The sequence below is a fragment of the Aulonocara sp. 'chitande type north' Nkhata Bay genome, linkage group LG23 (genome assembly GCF_057382095.1).
Source record: "Aulonocara sp. 'chitande type north' Nkhata Bay isolate Kocher_YH1m ecotype deep benthic linkage group LG23, A_spYH_male_GT1.1, whole genome shotgun sequence".
Classification (NCBI taxonomy): Eukaryota; Metazoa; Chordata; class Actinopteri; order Cichliformes; family Cichlidae; genus Aulonocara; species Aulonocara sp. 'chitande type north' Nkhata Bay.
The window spans coordinates 7855512-7875190 of record NC_141365.1 but is presented as its reverse complement, the minus strand read 5'-3'; the positions used below and the strand labels follow the sequence as shown (position 1 = coordinate 7875190).

General features: G+C 39.7%; 2 protein-coding genes across 2 annotated transcripts; one reads left to right on the top strand and one right to left on the bottom strand.

The window, feature by feature from the left end:
* The first annotated feature begins 3375 nt into the window (after window positions 1–3375).
* Window positions 3376–8241, top strand: LOC147301105 (ras-related protein Rab-11B). The gene is made up of 5 exons (XM_086284329.1): window positions 3376–3555; window positions 4794–4989; window positions 5079–5272; window positions 5366–5446; window positions 7275–8241. The coding sequence occupies exons 1-5, from the start codon at window positions 3516–3518 to the stop codon at window positions 7418–7420; spliced, it is 657 nt and encodes a 218-aa protein (XP_086140455.1). The 5' UTR covers window positions 3376–3515; the 3' UTR covers window positions 7421–8241.
* A 2854-nt stretch (window positions 8242–11095) lies between these two features.
* On the bottom strand, window positions 11096–18138 carry marchf2 (membrane-associated ring finger (C3HC4) 2). The gene is made up of 5 exons (XM_086281625.1): window positions 17720–18138; window positions 15270–15567; window positions 14731–14926; window positions 14239–14448; window positions 11096–14141 (listed from the first exon to the last, which is right to left on the bottom strand). The coding sequence occupies exons 2-5, from the start codon at window positions 15464–15466 to the stop codon at window positions 13983–13985; spliced, it is 762 nt and encodes a 253-aa protein (XP_086137751.1). The 5' UTR covers window positions 15467–15567; window positions 17720–18138; the 3' UTR covers window positions 11096–13982.
* Window positions 18139–19679: the final 1541 nt, after the last annotated feature.

Sequence of the window (19679 nt, the reverse complement as noted above, 5' to 3'; positions counted from 1 at the left end):
AACAATCCAGCCTAAGGTTCATTTACGCAGGGCTCATACCTATACACTGTAAAAAAAAAAAGAAATATCCGTGAACATTACAGTGAAAAACAAAATTCAACATTACTGTTAAAAATAGTACAGAGTTACTGTAAATCAAGAAACATTAAGCTATGTAAAAATAATTTTTACTGCTAATATATGTTTTTATGTGAAAATATATTATTGATTTGTAAAAAGAAAAAAAGAAAGGAAAAAAAAGAAAACTTTTGCTCTACTTTTAACGCTACATATAAAGCCAGCCTCCATTCTGAAATCTGAAATCATAAGCTCTCAATTTCTACAGAAACAAGATGTTAAATATTATTTCTTTTAGTTCTTTTCAGAGAACAAAATGCAACTGTTTCCGTTTAAATATGGGTTCACCACCAACAATCCAACTTTTAGGCTTTGAACAGAGAGCAACAGCGAAATATGTCGCTGTGCCATCTTGATTCAGGCGAACTGAAGCACGCGGATAACATCCACGGCACTCAAGTCCCGAGGTCTGCCTCGACCTGACGCATAGTTACGTTTCTTTGAAGGTGCGTCATGTTACCTGGAAGGTTACGGTGTAGTTTCCGGTTTCTTAGTGAAGACTATTATCCGCAATGATGCATACAAATGTTTCCAAGTTTGAATCATCATTTACAGCCCATCTGTCACGAAAGCACACTTTTCAGAGCGCAGTATTGGTGAAGTCATCTGTCCCAGTCTGTTGACGTTGGCCCTAAAGTGTGAGAGGCAGTTAGAAAGACAGACACAGATATTATAGTTATTACCTGAATATCCACCACCCAATGGATCTGTGGGGTATATGTAAAAAAAAAAAAAAGCGAGTAAAACAATCATCATTGCGTATCTACCGCAGCACCGACCTGTCAAAATAACCACAATGAGAACAAATCATAAGGTCCGGGTGGAGTGCCCAGACAGTGATGTAACACAAGTGTCAAATATCATGCAGGACCAAAATGATGTAAATTGACATGTTGATCAAAGTAAGACATGAATAAACACAACTAATGGGAAATTGTTAAGGAAAAGATTCGGACACAGTTGGGGAATAACATACAGTGTAAGATGGGGATTGAATAAATCTGAAAATGTATTCAATTTATTTATTAAAATAAACAAAAGGTGGAGGTGTCGTCAATAAAAAGGGCCCCGAAGTGCGTTATTTTTTGTCTCTGCTGGCTCTTGACCTGCATGTGTTTATAGCGAACACCCCGGGAGCTTTTTTGGTTTCTTCTTGGTATTTGTTGAACTTGCAAGTTCAATACACCAGCTGGCAGCCTGAATCCACATCCTATCAACATGAATAAATTTTGCAATGTCTTTAAAATTTGCAAATCCACAGCTCTCCACTTGAGTTCCTTTAGAAGTGAGTATTGTACTTAAGTTGTGTGTGTTTTTTTTAAACCACATTTAGCGTGAATCACTGTTTATAGTGGTTGATTATGAATTCTTGTGTTCACAAAGGTGTTTAGATGATGGACACAAAAGTTGAAACCAAAAAAAAAAAAAAAGAAGCAACAGCGAGTGCATCCAAGAGTCCTCGCCCTCACTGCAAATCTCTCTGATTTCTGGTAAGTGGCTGCACAGTTTATTGTACATTCATTTGACAAGAGAAGGGTGTAGAGGTTTTTTGTAGGTGTGCCATCTTAAGTTTATTAGTTTATACATTTGTTGAAGTTAAGCACTGCATAAATATCACCATTTCAAGAGCTGATGAGATTCAAATATCTTGCCAGTGTTGGCCACACAGGTTCCTTTCTTTAGCTGTTTTGGGCCTTTTCTACATTTGACCACTGTTCAAAAGTTTTGGATGGACTTGGATGATATAGATTTGTCAGATTAGTTGTAAGTAGAGAGTTGGTTCAGACCAAAGCATTGCTGTCCCCTGGTGTTGCTTTTTTGTCCTACACTTGTCAAAAGTTTTGGCAGTTACACAAAGATGTTTCTATGATACAGTGAAGAACAATCACAAAGGCTTCATAAGTTTCAAAGATTTAATTTAACAAATATATATAAGTTTAGTTTTGGTAGTGCCAAAACATTTGGCCACTATTGTACTACAGCTTGATTGGCCTGACGTCCACAGACTGTAACATGGGCAGCAGTTTATCACGTTTGTTGGGCCAATTTCTTTAATTGTTGGATCTTTAAAATAAATACACAACACATTTTTTAATATACAAAACTGTTTAACCATTTCTCAGCACAGTGCAGCTGGAGAAATCAGTACTGCCAACTTTGTAAGAGTGTGGGATGGCTAGCACTCAGTTTCATCATCAGTATTATGTGTTTTTCCATTTTTCTTTTTCCTTGTTTGGATGGAAAACTAAAGCAATGCAAATAAAATACTTGTATGTGACTTTTTTAAAGTCTTCAAGGGACTCTCTGCAGTCCTGTGAAAAACTGAGCACATCCCATAATCAGTAACTTGCTAAATGTGGAATCACCTTTAGCAGCAATAACTTGTTTTCTGTGTGACTTTATCAGTCACTCAAATTATTTTGGAAGAATTCTGGCCCACTCTTATTCATTTGCATTGCACAGCTGTCCTAAGGCTTTTGAGACAAACTTCAGTCGGGTTCAGGTCTGGACTTTGGACCATTACAACACCTTGATTGTTTTCTTATTGCATGAGCCAACATCTAGCTGTCAGACAAATGGCCTCCAAAATACTTTGGTATGCAGAGGAGTACATGGTCGACTCATTTTCTGTAGTGTGTCCAGGTCCCAGTGGCTGCAAAACAAACCTAAACCATCACCCCTCTACCACCATGTTTGACAGTTATGGTATGAGGCGTTTTTCCTGATATGCTGTGATTTGTTTTCATTGTGCATGGTGAAATATCTCCACTTTGTTCCAGAAGTCTTGTGGTTTGTTCAGGTGCAGATAAGCCGTGCTGGCAGTTATTTCTGGTAAGAGGAGGGTTTCTCCTTCCTTTCCAAACAAGTCATTCTTGCTGTTTTCTATTTGTACAATCATGAACTTGAACATGTAACTTAAGGGTGAATTTGCTGGCAGCTGTCTTGAATGTTTTCAATTTGTGAATAATCTCTCTGTACAATGAAGGACTTGTTGCATTTGATTACCGGCACCTGCCTGTTACTTACCCTCTTTATTCCTATGGAAGCGGTAAGGATGTACTTGGTTTTTCATTTTCATATGTCTGTAAATTAAACGTCAGAAACCTCAAAAACTATGACATAATTTATAACCTTAAAAACACAACATATTAAAAGTCGAATTATAATAAGAAGGTAAATGAATGTAAAGTATCCACAGGGAGACTTTTCCCAGTACTAACCGCATCGCCTCCTCTCGGTACGCGCAACTGCGTAGCGGGCAGTCACGTGACCGTGTCAGCGGCTCCGCTCCGTGCACATTGTCTCTCGTCATCTTGGCGCACCACCCTGGTTTGGGCAGGGAAACCTACCTACTCTCATCACCGCAATCTCAAAAAGGAGGGCGATAGTATCAAACGATGGGGAACAGGGACGATGAATACGACTTCTTGTTTAAAGGTAAGCGGAACCGCTGCCGCTTCTGGACGGGTTCAGCGTCAGTTAGCATGCTAGCTGCGGTACCGCCGGGTAGAAAATCAGCTGGTGGTGGCTGCTAACTGTAGCTAACCCGAGATCCCCCCCCCCCTTTTTTTTTTTTTTTACATTTTATTTTATTATTATTATTTTATTTTACAATTGAAGCGTCGCTTCCTCTAATTAAACCCATATTTACCGTTACTTTAGGTGCGGTGCTGTTTCTTTTGTACCGAGGTTTACAGCTAGCAGTTTGGGCTTTTCTAGAAAGTAGGGCGTGTGGCGCTGCAAGCTAGTGGCTAGTCAGACGGATGGTGCCATTACTTCTGCATTAATTAAACTTTACTGGCATGGAAGAGAAGTTTTCCTTTGCGGTGGCCACACGTAGCCGTCTGCTATTTAAGCAGGGGCTCCAGCAATGGTCTGCTTTCTTTAGACTGCCTCCTAAACTCAGATGAAATGATTAAGAAAACAGGATTCCTCTTTGTGCCCCCCCCCCCAAAAAAACCAAACAAACAAAAAAACAAAACAAAACTGGAGCCTGAGGGAGGAAACTCGCTCCCAGTGAAAGCAAAGAGGAGGAAACTCCAGTAGAGCCCTGTTTTGCTCCCAGGTGTTTTCCAAACATCAAAAGCCAGCATATTTTCATACCAAACAAATACCAAGCCCTGATCATATGATCCATTTACTCCTAGGATTACAGTTATGTTGATTAGGTTTCATTGTCAGAATGGGACCACAATAGGTGGCATCCTTATTTCCTCCCTTGTGATACTAACCTGAGATGAAACACTATGAATGGCCAAGTAGCTATCTCTTAAAAATATCAAATCAAAGTAAGGCGGTCTAGAGAAGCCATTGGATACTGATTGTAAGATACTGATGACTCGTTACGACACAGCAATAAGAGGCGTTGAGAAACTGATGAGTCAGATTTCCTATAGAGCAGGATATTGGCAACTTCTAATAGCCTCATTCCCAAAAGGGCAAAGTCTGATAGCTAGAGATAGAAAGCAACAGTTCAGCACTTTCAGCATGGCTGTAAATTCTGTAGTAAAATCTGTAATCCTGCAGCTAAAAATGAGTCTGTTTAAATTAAGTGTAAAAACAAAGTAGAAATCCAGTCACTGGTCACAGACCCGCCTATGGGACACTATTAAAAGTACAATTTCCTTGAGTGCTTTTCATTTAAAGTCTAAATATAATTTTTGTATTGTTTCTAGTTGTACTAATCGGAGACTCTGGAGTAGGGAAAAGTAACCTGCTGTCCCGTTTCACAAGAAATGAGTTCAACCTGGAGAGCAAGAGCACCATCGGGGTGGAGTTCGCCACCCGAAGCATTCAGGTGGACGGCAAAACGATAAAGGCTCAGATCTGGGACACAGCTGGCCAGGAGCGCTACAGAGCCATCACCTCAGCGTGAGTATTTTCAGTTTGTCTGAACTAGCTTACACGATCGTGCTGTATTGACAGTATTTTAATCGTTCCGTTTATGCTGGTTCACTTAGGTATTATCGCGGTGCGGTAGGAGCTCTCCTAGTCTACGATATCGCAAAGCACCTGACATATGAGAACGTTGAACGTTGGTTGAAGGAGCTGAGGGACCACGCTGATAACAACATTGTCATAATGCTGGTTGGAAACAAGAGCGACCTCCGACACCTCAGGGCCGTGCCCACTGATGAGGCCCGAGCATTCGCAGGTAAATCGCACTGAGACACAATTATGCCAAACAGTCTGCGCTCAGTGTGATTTTGTGCATATCTCAAGTGTCGAACGTCTCTTCTCGTATTAGAAAAGAACACACTCTCATTTATTGAGACGTCAGCATTGGACTCCACGAATGTAGAGGAGGCATTCAAGAACATTTTAACAGGTAGGAATGCACACAGAATTTTTATTTTGAAATCTGATAAAAGGCATCTACCAAAATCATAATACTGGTAGTGACCAGTTCATGTAATTTCATCAAATGTTTCAGTATAGATTTTGTCACTGTGAAATGATTTTTGATGTCCCCAACAGTCGTTATTAGTTGAATATGTTGATGATAAACAAGTATGGGTAACTACATTAACTATTGTTAAAATAAGTCATGTTATGCTCAATATTTTGACCACGATTTTTAAGGTTAGTAAGTTCGTTTCATTCTTAGTGAAGGACTTTTTTACAACTTGAATGTTGCAGTCATTGTATGTGCAGTATTATACATGTTAACATCTGTATGATGACATGTAGATGCACTTTATATTATAGCTTCCCAGTGTGCTTTTTTTCTGAAAAATTGATTATTTGACTGCTGTAAATGCAGTGAATTAATGTTAATGTTAAGCCAACTGAAGCATAAAAAAGCCACCCAACTCAAGCCAATGGTAGTGTTTTGCATCAACAAGGTGATTCTCAATGAGCTTTATCTGAAAACTTGGCGTAGCTTAGCACGCTGTGCAGCATATCCTTAAAACAACAGGGGAAACTGGACAAATGAAGGACAAAATAAGACGTGGCACGTCTATCAGTATCTTAAAGTCATGGCGATCAAGAAGCCATTCGTAAGGGGGAATAAATAGAGAGAAAAGGCTGGTGTTTGCCAAGTTACACAAGAATGGGACTGAAAAATAATGCCAAGAGGCCTGATGGAGTGATTAATCCAAATTTGAAATCCAAAGTTTATATTGCCATCATTTTGTCTGGAGGAACTCGGGAGAGAGGTACAACAGAGAGTGTCTACAACCATCTATAAAACATGGTGGACGCTCTGTCATGGTTTGGAGCTGCATTTCAGCTAGTGGTGTTGGAGATCTTGTCAAAATTAATGAATACAGAAAAGAACGGTTAGATTTTGAATAAGCCAAATCTGAGCAACGGCTTCATTTGTCAGTGATCCCAAACACACTGTCAATCCAGTAAAGGCATACCTGAGAAGAAAAATGCACAACAGAACACTGTAAGGTAAGGACTGTCCTCCTAAGAGCCCAGACTTGAACATTATTGAAGGAGTGTGGGATCATCTTGTCAGGGAATGGGAAAAAAAGACATCCATTATCTAAAGAAAAGCTTTTAATGTTCTCCAGGAAGCCTGGAGAACTATTCCTGAAGACTGTGCTGTCAGTTTCCTTGTAAAATGTAAAGAAATGATGGCGAATCAAGACTTTTTTCTGACAGTAATGTATGTTAGTTGCATGCCAGATAGAAGCAGGAAAAAAGACATTACATTTATATAACTACTGTACATACTTTAACATGTATTAATTCTGGGGATTTAGGCATGGGTTGTAATTAATATTTACTTAAATTTGGTACATTTTAAATGCACTCATATTTCGATTAGTTTGATCAGTAAGTGTAACTTACATGCTACTGTTAAATATTTATTTATTTAATAACACATTTAGCGTTCTTTACACCCACTGGTTAAAAATAGAGGACTGAGAGAGAAACAAACCCCACCTCAGGGTGACAAACTAGTGTATTCCTTGGGCTGATCCCTGGATAAATGGGAGGGTTACATCAGGAAGGGCATCTGGCATAAAAATCTGTGCCAGATCAAAACATGTGGCGACTCCTCTGGGAAATGCACGAGCAGCTGATAGTACCTTTTTATATTTAATCTGCACAGCCAGTTAAATAAATAAGAACATTAAAATTTAAATGATGAACATTGCAAAAGTGTAATTTTTTTTCCTCTTTCTCAAATTTGTCTGCAGAAATCTATCGCATCGTGTCACAGAAGCAGATAGCAGACAGATCTGCACACGACGAGTCTCCAGGCAACAATGTCGTAGATATAAGTGTCCCGCCAACCACTGACGGGCAGAAGGGCAACAAACTCCAGTGCTGCCAGAGCCTGTGACGCTCTGTCCAATGACACTCATCCTCTCCTCCACATTCACCTCCACATCACATCACCTGTGCACTTTTTCCCCCCGTAGCTCTGCTCACGGCCAACTCCCTCACCACTTTAGCCTCTTTTCTTTTTTTAAAATCTTTTTTTTAACCTTTACTTTTGTTTTATAAAGTACTTTTGAAGTCACTTGTGCTCTTCTTTTCTGCCATGAAAGAAACATTTCAGAAGCCTTTATGTCACTCAGTCAGTCTGCGTGAAGGTTCCTGTTATCCAGGAGCAAGGCAGTCTTTGCTGTCTTACTGATGCCTGTAAAGTTGTTTGAACTGAAACACTGTCCTCTAAAGGGAGGTTGTGAGATACATTTCAATGGTTTACCACTAGATGGTGCTGTGTAAATAAACTACAGACAGTTACTCCAACCAGGTGAAGCAGTATTGTGCTATTTGACAGTGTGGCTCTTACATCCTTCTTACATCATGCCAAAAAATATCCTCATTATGTATTTATTGAAGAAGATTTGGCTGAAGTCATCATTGTTTTACTTTCAGTTTAAGAACTGTGTAAATTTACAATAAAATCCTTGACTGAAGCAGTTTGTTAAATGGATATTTAACGTACTCTGACTTGTTTGGTTTTCGTTTGTTTGTGTTTTTTGTTTTTGTTTTTTCTCATCAGAAATGTACTGAACTGCGTGGACAATTTTAAACTATTCCACACAAAAACAAACTGAAATATTGTCATTTTAATTCTAGCTCTGAAGTCACTTAGATAACTATTTTACATGTGTAAGTGTAAGGTAGGTGAAAAACATTAAAATGTTCAATGGACTGGTACTTACAGTGCTTTTCCTCTCTGACTTCTTTACTTCATGCTTTTAATCACTTTTTAGCTGGCACACTCTGACGTCTTTCCAGTAATTGGGATCTCAGTATCTGACCAAAGTAGCCTAATAAGCAGATGACCCGCTCAACCTCCTGAGCCCATAACTGCTTACATGTTAATGTCTCATTCTAAACTCTACTAATGTAAATATTTAAAACTTTGAATTACGCCTTTTTGAAGTTAGAAAACTGGGTTTTCGAATCTGAAAATACAGCTGCTAGTACAGAAATTTAAGTCGAATCGAATCTTTGATCATAAATTTGATTACTATGTTTTATTCTTGGACCCTGATAGAGTACAATTCAGTTTATATTGCCAAATAGCATCAACAGGGTGCTTTATATTATAAGGCCCTACAATCAGACAACCCCCTCTTTGAGCAAGCACTTAGCAACAGTGGGAAGGAAAAACTTCACTTTAACAGGAAGACACATTCAGTAGAGCTAAGCTCAGTAAGGGGAGGTCATCCACCACAACTGTTTGGGGTTGAGGGCAACAAAATAAAAGACACATTGTGGAAGAGAGCAAGAGATTAATGATTAGATGCGGAGTGGTGTCTAAAGATATAGTGAAAAGGTGAGTGAAGAAGAAGCACTCAGTGTGAAACCCCCTAGCAGCCTAGCGTAGTTACGGGGGGTTCAGGGTCACCTGATCCAGGCTTCGCTATAAGCTTCAAAAAGGAAAGTTTTAAGCCTAATCTTAAAAGTAGAGAGTGTGTCTGTCTCCAGAATCCAAACTGGAAGCTGGTTCCACAGAATAGGGGCTTGAAAACTGAAGGCTCTGCCTCCCATTCTACTTTTAAATACTCTAGAAACCACAAGTAAACCAGCAGTCTGAGAGCAAAGTGCTCTTTTGGAGTGGTATGGTACCATGAGGGCCTGATTAAAGTGAGGTGAAGGATTTCATATTTGATTCTGGATTTAACAGGGAGCTAATGACGAGAAGGCAGTGTGGGAAAAACATGCTCTCTCTGTCTTACCCCTGTCAGCTCGCTTGCTGCAGAATTCTGAATCAACTAAATGGGCTTTTTAGGGAGGTTTTAACTTTTCCTTATCCATTTATACAATGGATCCATCTATACATATACTTTTTCCTTCTGACTGGCTACCGCTTGCAAACAAAAGACCTGAACAGCAGGTAGGTCGGCTCCTCTGTTCAGAGCCAGCTTTGTGCACTTGATGACTACATTAGGGGTATCATCAATACATGCAAAAAACTGGGGTCATCTTTAGTATGAGCATCCACCAGTGTAACACTGCAAATACACTTACTGGGCACTGGGTAGGAACCTTTACCTTCAAAACTGCTTTCATTCTTCCTGCCATAGATTCAACAAGTTAATGCAGTTCTTCCTCAGAGATTTGTGGCCATACATCCATATCTCCTGTTCCACCACATCCTAAAGGTGCTCTATTGGATTGCGATGTGGTGACTATATAGCCCATTCGAGTGTAGTGAACTTATTGTTTGAGATGATCTAAGGTGTTGGACGCAGGCATTAGAAGATTGGTATGCCGGTGATAAGCATGAAGATTGTCAGCGGTGGGTTGTTGTAGGAAAATCTTCACCACCACCAGTCATCTGATCTGTCAGCACAAGGCAGGATGAATCCATACTTTCATGCTGTTTGTGCCAAATTTTCACCCTGCCACTCATGCGTCACAGCAGAAGTGGAGCCTTATCGGACCAGGCAACGTTTTTCTAATTCTCTATTGTCCCATTTTGGTGAGCCCATGTGAATTGTAGCCTCAGTTTCCTGTTTTCAGTTGCCAGGCGTGCCACCTGGTGTGGTCTTCTGCTGATGTAGCCCAGCTTCAAGGTTCCCGTGCCTTCCACTATCCTCTTCTGCATACCTCGGTTGTAGGGAGTGCTTGAGTTACAGTTTCCTTCCTATCAGCTCAGAGCAGTCTGGTCATTCTCCTCTGACCTCTGGCATCAACAAAACATTTTCACCCAGAGAACTGCTGCTCACTGGATATTTTCTCATTTTCATGCCATTCTTTCTTTGGGAAACCCCCAGTACATCAGCACTCAGACCAGCCTGTCTGGCGCCAACAACTACATCATACTCAGAGTCACCAAAATCTAATTTCTTCCACATTTTGATGTTCAGTTTGAACATCAGCAGTTATCACCATGTCTAAATGCATAAAGTTTATGACATGTGACTGACAGCTCAAGATTTGTACCTAATGAAGAGGCCAGAGAGCGTATATGACAGGATATAAAGAAGCCCCCCTTTAATATTTTAAAAATACATTGCCATTTTTTACTTGAGTATATCCTCTGTAGCTCTTTTGTATCTGGTCACCATCTAGATCATTTAACTTGGAGCAGCACACCAAGATTTACATCTCTAGAATGCAACTGCTGTCACTGAGAGCAAGACAGGCAAGTAGGAAGGCAGAAGAAACACCTTTTAACATTGCTTTGACTCCTAATAATAACCTGTGAAAAACATTTTTCCTTCCTGGAGAGCAGACCCTCTGCACAAAAACAGCATATTTTGAACTTCTGTTACTCTAAGCTGCTTATGCCGCATGCAGCGGACAGGAAGCAGATACTGAGTGAGTCTCCACGGATACCATAGAAGGACTTGACATTAGCGTTTGTTTTTTTTTCCATTAGGATTAGCAAGCTCACTGAGCTGAGTTTCAAAACAGACTTAATGACATGTCATCGTCACTGCACTAGACGGACTTGTAAACATCCATTATAACTACACTATATAACATATATGACAATTCCTTACCAACACTACACAAGTGCAGACAAACTGTCACTGACAAATTCATGATCACATAATTTATGATTATGTTTTATTTGCTTTGCAAACATTTCTTGGCTGATTGCAGGTACCAGTACATTGATGAAGACATCCCTTCACCCCACAGCACACCATAAACATTGTAGTATTTAACAATATTAAAAAAAAATAATACTGAGGAATAGCAACATAAATTGCAGATGAAACAAAAAAAACCCAACATGCCCAGTTCACAAATGTGTTATAACGCAACATTATTAACATTTGCGTGTTCATTTGTTTGAGTAACAACAAAGAAATTTTAAAAAATCCCTTTCTATATTTGCTTTCGCGACTCAAATTTGTCTTAAACGTGTCATGACACGTTTAAGACAAACATTTTAGACTCTCTTTTTACGTTTCTCTAAAAACACTGTCAGAAATTCTTAGTAGCCAAAAAAGGAGAAGTGTTGCATAGTTTGATGCAACTCTGCAGAGACTCCCAATACAGGAAATAAGTTTGCATTGCATCAAAAAAAAAATCAGTTATCTCTTGCACATCGTACAAACAGATTCCAGTACTTTCTCGGGTAAACACACGGATGACCAAATTTATCATAAGCCTGCAAGGCAGACGAGCACACCGCAGTACTGCAGAGTGTAATCCTTTGTTCTTAAAAACACAAACAAATATTTATCTGGGGCAGAACGCGGATCAAACGAAATGACTCGTTACTGGTAATGCAGCACTGCGAGAAAAGGGAGGAAAACACAAGCATATGTCAACATTCCTCCTGAAAACAGACATCTTTACATGACTAACGCTTCACCACCTACTTAACTGGTAACCTCATTTTGGGTTTACCACATTTATGTAGCATTAACAAAGGACAGGAGGGGAAAATATACGATGCTTGCTGGAAACTAATAATTTCACTGATCTGATTTGTCTGCTGAATGTTACCACAAGCCCTTTCTAAAAACACATTTCTCTCTGATAAATTTTACATCACCACACACCACATCATGTTAATAAATTACTATTCAAGCCTGACTGATTTAAAGGTAAATATTTAAATAATTAACCAAGAATGATAGATTTTGCCCATTTACTAAATGCAGAAGCATTCATTAAATGGAACTAAATCAAAAGGCATCGCACAGTTTGATCACCATGACGGCGTCATGCATCAACAATTCCTTTCTTGGAATTATAATCAAAAATCCACCAAACAGGTCGTCGTCGGGTTAGTTTTAAACTTATATCGCTTTAAACACCCCCTTTAAGGGGACGAATTCTTTTAATTGCAACCCATTAAAAGACAAATCTATAAATAAAAATGATTAAAGTATTTCAGACCAATACTAAGCTGAATTGGCTTCATTAGATCCACTGAATTAAATTATTTTTTTAGTAGTACATGTAATGTTGGGAGGGTTTTTTAAATCTACAAGCTTGTCTCCCTGTGGACAGCCTACAGCATGCGTTAAAAAGCAATTAGACATCTCCCTGTAACCTAAATTAAGCATAGAGAAGAAACAATGTTTCACATTACAAAAACTGGACCATCATATGACCCGGAAATCTGAATACCAGGCACACGCTGTAGTTTGTAATCAACTTCAGCTATCTCCCAACTCTACCAACACAGCCAGTTCCAGGCGAGTCTGGTCAGTAACATCAAAATGCTGGCGGTTACCTTTAGGGTTTACCAGCACTAAAAATCCCAGATTAAGAAAGTTTCTCATCACATTAGACCAAATGCTTAATCGTAACTTAAACAACAGCAGGAATTCTCTGACTGTTATGATCATGAAAAAAAGAAAAAGAAAAAAGGAAAACACCAAAAATGAATAACAAGCAACACCGATAACGCTTTTGTACACTGCCCCAGCCACCACACCAATACTCGTGATGGAGTTTCTATCCATCTATATAAATATAAATACCTACTTGTTACATATTGATAGTACAAGAACCTCTATGAGGACACTGTTAAACCCTACTTCAGTAGGAATAGGAAAGTCATTCGTTCTTAAGTGGTTTAAAAAATGATTTTAGAATACAATAAGAGTAAAAAAAAATATTAACAGTGCTGCTTGCATGCATAACTGTGCACGTTGGTAGAACTGTCTTCGTGTACTGCGAAAACCTCGATGTCCACAGTGTTTTATTGCAGAAGTCTCTGCTTTACAAATGTTATGCAGCCGCCTGGTCTCGGATGAGATGATGTAAAAGCTGCGAGTTAAAAGATTCCACTCAGATGACATATCCAGATGTGACTATGAAATAAAAATTAAAGATCAAAGCTTTTTATCTTCAAACTACAGACTAATATGTGATTATACAACGAGATCCTCAGTGGGCAGAGAAGAGAAGCCCCAAGTAGGTAAGTGCGTGCCCACGTAACACACGATTAAAAGGCGTATGTAGCAGTTGCTTTTATCATCGCAATACACAATGAGTAGACGTGCTATACCTGACCATCGATGGGTTGTTAAACCAAGCAGGACAATCATTCAATTTCACAGTCCTCTTTAACAAGTTTACTCGATCCATCTTGTTTTATGCTGTCAGTTTTAGCCAGTCATGTTGTCACATCTGTGATGATGAGACAGCTCGGCTCCATTTCTGCATGCTTCCACCACTTTCACCGTTCCTCAGTGCCTTTGCATAAACTTGGTCAACACCTGACACGAGGAAAGGCAGATTCCTTTAAAATGTGCTAATTCCTGCACCCATGTGAGGATTATAAAATGCAATGTGAAAAAATATGAGCCCATGGTGCAAAGAAAAAAAAAAGAAAGAAAAAAAAAGCGACACACACAAAAAAAATCCCCACAGGTGTTTCTTCAAAGTCAAAACTGTGGGCAGGATGCATCGGGAATCAGCCCTCATACGTAAAAGATGTAATAATCATCGACTATCTCCGTTTGGTCTCATACGATGCTCTCACTGGCCGATTTTTTCATCAGTTTATTAGAGAGCAAGGAATGCTGGGAAGAGTTCGACTCCTTGGCTTCGGGAATGAGCAGACGTACTTTCTGGTTTGTTCTCCTCCACTCAGAGTACAGCTGACAGTGGTAGCGGAATGATACCTGAAGAAAACCGAAGTGCAGCATTATACATCAACCTTTCCGAGTGAAAATGTCTGCTTTACAGTAATAATGGATGGGAATTCTTTTTTTTTTTTACCAAAGTCCAAAGGACGTAGATGGTGAAGAGGGCAATGGTGAGGGCAATGAGGCCCACAGCCTGCAGCCAGCTCCTCAGCTGAAGATGATCCTGAGCGCCCCTCAGGCAAAGCCAGCCAGAAATAGCTGCTAGAGGAGTGATAAACAGGAAGCACACCATGTCACAGAACAGTGTTCTCTTCTCATTACGGGGGCCGGGATCTCGCAGCCACTGTGGGGTAAGACGTAAGAGGGAAGAAAAACAGAAAGAAGTCAGACTGTGGCAGAAACCAGGTAAAAAGAAAGAAGCTAATGAAGAGAAAAGACATTCTGCATTAACAAAGAAGCAAGCAAGCAAGCAGAGAGATGTAAAACAAGAAAAAGACGGATAAAAAGCACCATCACACTTTCATACATACACACTCATTCACAACCAGCAGCCCAACCACGATGAATAAAAAGGATGAGAAGAAGGATTGTTGCAGACAAGGCAAAGGGCATTGACCTTTGTTACCTCTGTGAGGGGCCTCGGTCGGCGCTCGATGCTGAACTCCGTGTGGCAAAGCTCACAATAGCTGGTGTTGGAGGACGACAGCCACTTCTCTAAGCAGCTCTTGTGCACTGTACCCAAAGTGCCTGTGCAGTCGCATGGAGACAGGAGACCCTCGCTGCTGCCTCCTTCATGGCAAATACGGCAAATGGGACCATCACTGAGATAAAAAATATACAGAGATTTTTATAAATGGCAGGCATCGTCTGCATGAAACACAGCAAAAATGTTTTACCATTCTATCCCAAAGAGAATAATAATAATATTCAATGGGTGTGTAGTGAAGAAATGTGAAAAAACCCCCACAAAAAACAAGAAAAATGGAGAAGTGCGTTGTCTGAAATAGTGTTAATACAAGGCATAATCACAAGTTTAGCAACTATAGCAAAATATATATATATATTTTTTTCCTATCTCTGGAGAAGCTGCCATCACAATACAATCCCATTCAAAGTTTACCTGTGGAACATCTTACAGCAATAACAGTAATATTCTTAAAGTACCTTTGTGCACTCATTGGTTTGAGCACAGAGGACAGCAACCGTCCATCTATGGCTGTGACCTGGGTGACGTAGAGCGCCTGGCACCCGTCACCGCCCGCTTCCTCCACGCTCTTCCACAGGCCTGTGTTGCTGGCACAGTCACACAGAGAGCCAGGGAGGTGGCAGCACCCGCCGGTCGTCATTGTTACAGGGTCCATTCGCTGGCAGCACGAATGGACTGGAGGGTGTGAAGGGTTGGAGGTGAGGGGAGGCTGGGGGAGTGCCAGGCACAAACTGCTCCTGTTTTTCTCTAGTGGCTCTGCAGAGAAACAGACACACACAGACAATGCATTATCGTTTTTTAAAAAATGTCTGTGGTGGAGAGATAGCAAGTAATTTTACTCCAACTTAATATACTAGAGAAACCCAGGTTTACTCTGCAAATGCTCAAACTAAATAAATGGATCAAGGAGACAAGTTTGAGTGATGTTTTAAGTAAGTTTTTTTTGTGTGCTATAGTGTGCACTTGTCCATTAATACTTTAGTGTCCAGATTAGGCTCGTCGGAGGGAAGTTCTGGGTTTGGAAAAGGAACTTATGGAAATCAGCTACAGTACAATGCCTGCACTATCATGATGAGTCATTTTATGTTTGCTATATTATGCTTACAGTCCATCTGTTTTTATTGACCTTCATGTTCATGTTCATGTTCATGACTAGCAAACAACATGGTATTACAGTTTTGCAATAACCCAACTCACCACTTCCCTCTTAATGTTTCTAGTACTGTCAGGGAAGTCGGTAACTGGGTTACTAACCAGATAACTGATCAAACAGACACTGACGTATAGCATTTTTTATATATAAAAATGTGATAGTAGACCAGAGTTTGTTCGTCATTTGGCTCACTGCAGTACTGTGACAGAGTTACTTAAATGTCTGTAGTCTGTTTCACAAATGATTAATTTCCTACCACGTGGGAACGGCTAAAATTATCCAGAAAAGACGTTCCGTCTTTTAGAAGAAAGCTGTCCGTTTGGAGGTGGGCCAGTTTGCCCAAAAGCAGCTGCTAATCCATTATAAAACCAAGTGTGAGGTCAGTGACAGTGAATGTGATGTGCAGCAGCCTGATAAACAGCTGTCTTAACCCAGATAACCCTTAACAACATTTTTTCTTGCTGTCTCAAAAATGTATCCTATTCTGTACAAATGAATTAGAACACAATAAGCAAAATTGAAATACACTGATTACAAGCAATAAAATAAGAAACAATAATTTTAAAGTAGCATGTCTGATATATATGGAACTTTAATGGGGATTTGGGGGGAATATTCACTGAAAATACTTATCAACTTACTTTTAAAGAACTACTGAGCTACTAGTCTGTTGTTTATGTGGGTTAACACTGGGCTAGTGTTGATAATAAAACCTCTTTAGCACTGTACATACCCTTGGTAAACTACAGCATTTATACGCAAACCCAGTATACTCTTCCATGTCCAACACTTGTTTTTCAAGAGGAGATTTGACATGACAGCCAGTGCAGAAATGTTTGTGTCTGTTTATGAGATTTTGCTGTTCAATCAAACAAGAATTTAGACAACATCTGGCAATGAATGCTGTTTCTAACCCTCGCAACTGAGAAAAGATGATTCAACTTAAGTCAAGCATCTCACTGTTTAAATAGAAGTTAGACAACAAAGCCCTTTTATGATTATTTATAGCTCGTTGTAGTTGAGTCACAATCTTATGCACTTTGATTTGTTAAATCCTGAATTAACAGAGCCAGATGATGAACAGCTTTGTGAAGCCGAAGAGCATTTTTTCCCTATTGCTGCTTGGTGTTATTGTTTATGCATACGGAGATTTGGAGGGGGTACGTCAGGGGTGATTAAGAGGTACAATCCCTGACCTAAATAAACAAAGAGGTAACCCCAAATTAAGGCAACCGCTGACTCTATTAAGCTATTGTTTTCCGAGTCTTTTAAATATCAGCTGTGTGTATGGATTCGTCAGCTGGGGAACATCAATGCAGGGATTTTGTCAAGATCAAACAAAAATTACACGTTTGAATGAATGATTAATGATGGGTTTCTTACAATGATAAACCCTCATACATTAATATGCAGTTAGCTTTCGAACTGGGGCATTTTCCTTCACTGTGGCTCTGTTACAGGAACTAACCGCTGCAGACAGATGTGGGAATTTGAACCAGACTATTGTCTGGATCAGAGTTGAATTATGATACTGTACAACTGCGCGGCAACTCAAATTAGCTGTGTGTATCTCTGCTGTTCTTTACACACGAATAACTACTATCCAACTTCGTCACAGTGAAAATGTCGTTATAAAGAAGCATTTTCTAATCAGTTTCACTTTCACGGCAGCTGTGTTGTTTGCTAGCTGTCAGCGAAGTGCTAGCCATCCGCTTGGTGGAAAAAAGCAACAAATAAAAGCTAACAGCTACTCACCCGTGACTACTTCTTCTTCTCTTTCTTCTTGGTGATGTTTTAGTCCTGTTGTCCGAAAAAGCTCGCATTTCCTTCTCTATTCATGTTTAATAACTATGTATGAGTGAACAGCACAGGCGGCTAACGATGAAGGCTGCTCAGTGTAAGGCTACACCAGCTAGCAGTTCTCAACTGATAACAGTCAGGCCAGGCTTCCGCTTTCCCTGGGCTTTAAATACAACCCAGAGGGTCATCATCATCATCAGCTGCCTGCGTCTGCGGTGAAGAAACGGCGTCTCAGAGCACAAACAAATCCCGAAGACGGCTATAAATGTGGCCGCAAACAGCAGCGTGCCAAAGGGAGGGGCCCCAACAGGAAACATGACAGGCTCAATGAGACCGGAAAACTTCACAATTCAACACAATTCAAAACCATTAACCCACACTGTTTAACACATCTGCATTTTTAAATTAGTTTTTATTTCACTTTAAGTTTTGTTTCGCTTCAGTCAGTGACATAGTGGCTTTCCTCGGTTTAGTTTATAACAGTTTAAACGGCCTTATTTATGTTTGAACTTCAGCTGTGAGCAGAATGTGAAGAAACATCCACTGTGACTTCTCTCTCTAAACATCTATGTACTGTGTTGAAGAGATCTGTACTAAAGTTGGGCCTGGGCTGTATTTCAGTGTAATACCAGTTTGTACCACGAGATGGTGCAGCGAGAAAACGTAACCTTAAACATGCAAATAATTAAATCACATCATTTATGATACTGTGCAAAAATCTCGATTCGCCCTTCATTTCTTTGTTTGCTTCCATAAAGTCAAACTGAAAACCGTTGATCTTGAGCAACTCATTTTTCCTTTTCTCTGCCTTGCACCCATTTTCAGAGGAGTGTTTTTTGCTTGGTGAACTGCTTACAACTGACCTATGTAACATTCACGCATAAAAAAAATGCTTTAAACTCAAGAGATGAACCAGTGTCATGTCTATACGTAACATGACAACTTAGCAAAGAAATAATTTTAAGTTTATGTTGAGACACGTTGTTACTAAGAGCCTATTTAAAGCTCTTTGTAACAACTAAGATTCTATTTTAATCTACAAAAAGTCCCAAAGATACCAATTGGACAGATATAAAATAGTATTTATGCACCAAGAAGGTGATCCTATTAGCCAAAAAATTAGCACATCTCAGTACTGTACGTACTGAACCTTGAACTTTTTGAGGAAACTGGACAAGTGGAGAACAGAAAAATGTCACAAAGGTAATGGATGCATACACTTAGAAAAACAGTGTCAGATTTTGATAGACTGTGGCCTGTAGAACTATGTCTGAAGACTACTTAAAGAAACTACAAGAAAGCTTGCCTCAGAGTTCACACTGTGTTGAAGAACGAAGGTGGCCAATTAATGACTCTGAAGCTCATTGGAAGTTTTTCTTTAGCCTAATATTTTCATTTAAAATATATTTTTCCCAGCTAAAATGACATACATCCCACCAAATTGCATAGTGATTCAACACATATTGTGGTCTATAATAGCCACAACTATTAATAGACTATGTCTTTAAACTAACATATGTAACCAAAGTCATTAACCCAAGCAGGAGTAGAACAAATTCATGATCATAGTGTCTGTTTGAATCAATGACTGTATAATAGAGGTGCAACGGCCTCATTTAAAATCCAACAGAGCAGCTTTCCAGCTACTGAGGAAAAACCTGAAACCTTTTACACCAGTAACACCCTCAGATGCACCTGAAAACCCTAGGTGCTTTTCAAAAAGTTAACCTATGTACTTGAGGTCAAGGTCATTGAGATTCCAATTTGTCCGAGATGTTTATCAGATGTACTCATAGGATGAATTTGAAAACCTTATGTCATCTCGCTCTTGAGTTATAATGCTCACAAACCTTGTCGTCAATGCCACCTGCTTTCTCATAGTAGTGTATTCTCAGAATTGGCACTTCTTGTTTTA